At 45.2% G+C, this 5,913-nt stretch overlaps 1 protein-coding gene across 1 annotated transcript in view; it reads left to right on the top strand.

Moving 5' to 3' along the window:
* The first annotated feature begins 259 nt into the window (after nucleotides 1–259).
* CNTNAP5 (contactin associated protein like 5) overlaps nucleotides 260–5,913 on the top strand; it is a 573,569-nt gene continuing 567,915 nt past the window's right edge. Inside the window, exon 1 of the mRNA XM_019522627.1 lies at nucleotides 260–546. Coding sequence (XP_019378172.1) covers nucleotides 465–546 — 82 coding nt within the window. The 5' untranslated portion in view covers nucleotides 260–464. The remainder of the gene's footprint in view (nucleotides 547–5,913) is intronic.

Consider the following 5,913-nt stretch of genomic DNA (forward strand, 5'->3'; position numbering starts at 1 on the left):
TTTGGGTTTTTGGTTTTTTTTTTTTTTTTTTGCAGTGAGGATGGCTTGCAAGCTGGTCCAGCCCTAGCAATGCCTGGGGAAGAGAGAGGGAGAGAGAACCTGCTCCAGGCGGCTGGTTTCCACTGTGCCTCTGATGCCCATCAGCAGATTGCAAGCAGGATGCACCCTGGCAGGCTGGAGGTGTGACTTCCAAGGGGGGCCGGGCGGAGGTGGGGAGCTGGCGCCTATAAGGAGCTGCCCAGCACCCGGCTGGCTGCTGGGGAAGCCGGATCGCAGGGGGGAGGCAGGCAGAGCCCGGCCCTGGCTCCTTTAAGAAGATCCGGGGAGGAGTGTCTGTGTCCCCAGCTTTTATCCGGAGCGTCTGGATGCTGGATGGAGTAAATGAGCGCAGGGAAGGGAAGGGAGGAGAGCCCTGAACCCGGGGCTGGGGGAGCCTGCTGCTGCCTGCCGGGGCTGGGAGGAAGATGGATGCTGCCCCCAAACTCTTCAGCGCCTTGACTTTGCTCCTGGTCGGCTCCTGGCACCTGGGATCGACAGCCAGCAACTGTAAGCAGCCCGCACCGGGGCAGCGGGGAGGATGCTGCTTCCCACGGGCTAGGGGCGTGCTGCATCCCAGGGGCTGGAGGGATGCACAAGCTGGAGGGATGCTGCTTCCCACGGGCTAGGGGGATGCTGCATCCCAGGGGCTGGAGGGATGCACAAGCTGGAGGGATGCTGCGTCCCACGGGCTAGGGGGATGCTGCATCCCAGGGGCTGGAGGGATGCACAAGCTGGAGGGATGCTGTTTCCCACGGGCTGGGGGGATGCTGCGTCCCAGGGGCTGGGGGGATGCTGTGACCTCTAGGAAAGTTAGCCCCGCCGCTGGCTGCGCACCTGGAGCACTTGGTGCCCGTGCAAAGTTGCAGCGGGCTGGAGGTGGCTGGGCTGCGGGGGGCAGCTCGGCTCTGGGCAGCTGGTGCAGCTGCAAGGCTGCCTCCGCTGGCATGGCACAGGCATCCCCATGGCAGTGGTGCTTCGGAGCCGGGTTTGCATGGGCAGGGGGTTTTGGGTGCCCACCTGCCTGGAGTCTCCCTGGGGCAGTTTCGGCCGGCACCCAACCTCCACTCAGGGCCCCTGAGCTACCCCTTGCCAGGCCAGACTTGGCCAAACTTGCTCCCGCTTTGCCCTCCCAGTGCCCAGCCCTCTTGCCATTTTCCAGCCCTGGAGAATCAATAATAATCATAATAATCACCATCATTGTAATCATCATAACAAGAATAGTAATCATCCATCAGAGCATCATCCCCTGAAAGTTTTGGGGTTTTTTTTTTCCCCTCTTCCATTCCCCCTTCTTTTATTCCCCCCTTATTACCCTTAAGGCACTGCTGTCTGCGACTGTCACTGCAGACTGTGAAACACGCTTTGCAATGTCGCAATGAAAAGCCATCCACATGCCGTGTGCCGGTATTATTCTAACCCCTTGGTGCAGGTCCCGTTGGGAATATAGGACCTGATCTCCCTGGTAATGAGTAGGGGGGACAAAAAGGGGGTGCTTCTCCAGAGGTGTCAACCTAGCAAGGCACAGTGGCAAGGATTCAGATAAATCCAGGCTAGCTGAGTCTCTGCGGCCCATGCACAAGGCTTCGCCTGGATTGTAACTGGGAGAAGTTCTGGCTGGTGTTGGAGGTCATTTGAGCGAGAGCTAGGAAAGATCTGGGAAATTTGGAATAAGTCGGTGAATTTCTGCAGCTCAGGAAGGGTTTGGTTAGGTTTGGAAATGGAGTTTCGTGCTGTAATCATGGTGGCTACCTAAGAGAGAGAGAGAGAGAGGGAGAAAAGAAATCTCCCCCCAATGAAATTTTTTGGTTATAGTAAATCAGAGGAATTCAGTGTTGCCTGGATCTCGACATAGTCGTGGACGCTAGAGGTCAGTCTTGCCTTACTGATTCAGCGCTTTGGAAGGGCATATTTTCACATGTTTACATAGCCAAAGCAATAGAAGAGTTTCAATAACCAGAGAAAACATCAATTTAATAAACTTCATAAAACATTAGCAGGTGTATTGTTTCTGCCCCCCATCCCTTTCTAAGGGGAAAAGGGAAATTTGCTTTTAAGTGAACCCCAGTGAAAGAGGAAAGAGCTTTATTATTTTTTTTCCTTGGGGCTGAACGAATTATGGTGAATATGTTTTAATAATGTTCACCAATAGTAAGTGGCAAGCAATTTAAGACTGAGGCTTGCCATTACTGTTGCAGTAATAAAGTTAATTCCTAACACTTAAAAAGAAACTCTGTGTTAATGAGTTTACTATTTCACGGGTGACAGTTTAATTTCCCAATGCCAATAAACATTTCCATTGAATACACACTGCTTCCTAAATATTTAGGAGTCAATCTTTTTAAGACATAATGATCAATGGTTTTATTATACAGTACAGATTTTACTTATTCATTGAGCAATGAATTAGCATGGAGTAGGCTGTAAGTGTTTTTCCCAGGAGCTAAGCAAAGGAGTGTGTGAATCTGTAATAGCTTCAAGTTCCCTAGAAACCCAGTAAAAAAAATCTAATATTAAGAAACGTACACACACATGCACTCGAGTCGCAGACATTTTAACTATGACAACTCCCCTTGTAAAAAAATCTCTGTACATTGGGTCACTGATTTCAGCGGGGCTACACCGCTTCAGAATCGGTCTCAGTAGTGAAAACCAAAATAGTCAATTATATGTGCCTAGTAGAAGACACCTAAATCTATATACTTTTAGACACCTAAATAAAAGTGGCTTCACTTCTGGAGATGTTGGACCTGCTACTGAAGTCCTTGTGAGCCACATCCCTCGGTGCTTCCAAAAACTGGGAAACTGGTGTTAAAAGATCACCGGGATTTTGAAGAATTCACTTTTGAAGTTCCCAGGTCTTTTGTCCAAAGAACCGGCTTCTGGTATTGCTTACCTGGTATAATTCAGTAGTCTTCTATAAACCAGAAGAGAACAGAATCTCATGTTTTCAGTAGGAAAAAAAGTACTTTGAGTAGGAAAAATCAGCCTCTCTTGTGCTGGCCTACATAGCATTAATCTATTTTTTTGTGTGATTAAATGAAGAGAATTTTTTTTTTTTTTTTTAATATCTATATCTATTTTACCTCCCACTGTCATCCCTTTCTTTTTAATGGGAAACCGTGGGTAAGTTAACGGTTGCTACACCTCCAATATGAGTTGTTGTTTGTTTCAAGATTTCCTCTTAGGTATGCTGTGCAATTAAAGAGAGACCTGCTAAAAAATCTGCTTTGAAATGCAGCTACAGGCTAGGGGTCAGTAGACATCATTAGAGAGATCAGAGTTACCTAATGCTAATACAAGTTGAGAAATTCCTGAAGCTTACTTCATTGCAGTGCTTTATTACATTAAATAAGTACAGTGGCAACAAGATTTCTCCCTGGGATACTAATTGCTGGAAAATAGACACACGCAACATTGCATACGTCGTCTTGTGGCATTTTAATTTGTACGTTCATCAGGTGCTAAGGCAAAAAAAAATTGCCTGAAGCAAATTGCCTGAACCATGTAAAGAAAAACCATCTTTACATGGTTTTTCTGTTTGTTTGTTTGAGATGCCAGTTGGGGCTAAAATGTTTGGGAATATTATGTACAGACATATTTCATATACATATTCCAAAAATAATGCAACCTAAGACAGAGAAAATACCTTATACTCCTTTCCTCGTGCTGTTAAGTTAGACCAGCCTGTCAGTCACATCCCATCAGGTAGCTCTTTCTTCTGTACTGGAAAGCAAAGCACTGAAAGCTAAAACTTCATATTTATGGGTTCATTTAATTCCATGCAGGTGAATAGAGGCAGCAATTCTACCGTGGCGGTCATCTCTTCCATGCGTGTAGTCTGTCCCCTGCACTGGTTGGCTTTTGTGCTTTCTTTCCCCTCAAATGTGTATGGTTTACTTGATTGAGGTCTCACTCATAGGTATGAAGGTTTGGGAGGTGAAGCGCATCATTTTAGAAAGTGGGGTCCTTCCAATTCCCTTTGCAAAAAAATATTTTTGAAATATTGCCGTGTTTCCATTTCTGCACGCATCCTTCTTCCACAAGGTAGCTGATCCATTAGCATGCCTTGCCTGATCCTAAGAAAACCTAACAGGAATACTGTTCTCCCAGGCAATGTGATGGGTATTCAACACCTTAAGATCAATCAGGTCCTTAAACTACCATTGTGCAATGGATCCTGCTCCCTTGAAATAAATTGCTAAACTCTCGCTGACTACAGTGACTAAACCTGGCCCCGTCAGAAGGTCTTGATATTTTTATTTAGCTTTACTGTGCAATTAAAAGGCGTTTATTCTGGATCAGTGGTGTGTGTTTGAATAAAACTGAATGAAGCATGAAAGATGAGTTTAGCCACAGGGAAACGTGAAAAAAACCAAACGTCTTGTAGTTTCTTCTGGAAGCCTATTCTAACCTGGCTTTGCAAGGATTTGAATTGGAAGCATTGAGATTGATGGAGATAGATTTAAAAGTGGTGCAAATCTAAGAGCGTTTTGGATCTCTGAGGCCATTGAGATGCATGGGACTAATTGGGACTTGTATCTGTATTGAGGAGAGCAAGTTTTGCCTGTTGATCAGCAAAGAAACAGCAGCAGAGGTGCCACAGGACACATTTTTTTCCCTCTGTAGGATTATATAAAAAAAAAAGGCTTAGAGACCAGTTGAGTTGGGTAGTTTAATGATTCTCCAGTGGTGGCCTTCAGAGCATGTACTAGTAGACAGTGTGATGAAGGATGGTTCTTCTTCTTTCTCTGCTAGGTAAAAAAAACAAACTTTCACGCACACTTTTCCCCTCTTCTCAGTTATTAATGGAGTAACAGGAGAGGATATGGGATAGTAAAAGGGAGGGGAGGGTCTCAGGCACCAATGGGAGGGAATCACAGGATCACAAAAACAAGGGTTTATATCAGTGGTCCATGCAGTGATTAAGTCAAAGACCCTTGCCCTTCAACACCTTGCATCATATCACTGCCACTGCTATTAATGACTTAAAATTCAGTTGATTTTACTTGTAAATCCAAGCCAAATGAAGTCACTGGGAGACTTTCCATTTACTATGATGGGCAGTGGATCTTGCTCACACTGATCAGACGGCAGTGCTCGATGCACACGGACCCAAACAAGGGCATTACTGTCTCTTTCTCATATGTGTTATGTGTCTCCACCTTTGCTGGTTTAATGTAACACACATTTGTATGAAAACAAAATATATTGAAAAAATGATCAGTTCTTGGATAATGTAAAATATTGACTTCAGAGTGGGATTCTGGCTATGCCACTCCTGACAGAGGCTGTCCATGCATATTGCAAGTGTACACTAATTTTAGCTTACAAACATCCCCATTACGGAGATCGACTCCTACCATTTTCATTGTGTTAATGTGGAAACTGAGGTACCGAATCATACAGCAAGTTGGAAAGAGCAGCTGAGTCCAGGATAATTTCATTTGTGGCATTACGAGTAACTCCAGGAGGGTCAACTGAGTGACCTTGCTGTCAGCTGAGACTATGTCCCCTCCTCTTCCTGGGCCCACATTCATCCTCTCCCTGATGTATATAGTCCTTTCCAAATCTGGATACTCTTTTTTTTCACTGCTTGTAGATTAAAGAAGTCTCATTGAAGATGACATTTAATCTGCATACTCTTCTTTCACTGCTTGTAAATTCAAAAAGTCCCATTGAAGAGTATATTTAAGGAAGCTTAAATCAAGAGAGAGTACCAAAGGGAATGAGAGATGTGGGTACAGGATGCAAATGGGATGAAATCCTTATATATATATTTACCCAAAGAACCCTGGGAACCTCTCCATATATACATAAAACCAGCAAAGGTGGTGGGGTGTGTGTGTGTGTGTGTGTGTGTGTGTGTGTGTGTGT

Source organism: Gavialis gangeticus, unplaced genomic scaffold (assembly GCF_001723915.1).
Source record: "Gavialis gangeticus isolate Ggan-Ray unplaced genomic scaffold, GavGan_comp1, whole genome shotgun sequence".
Taxonomy (NCBI): Eukaryota; Metazoa; Chordata; order Crocodylia; family Gavialidae; genus Gavialis; species Gavialis gangeticus.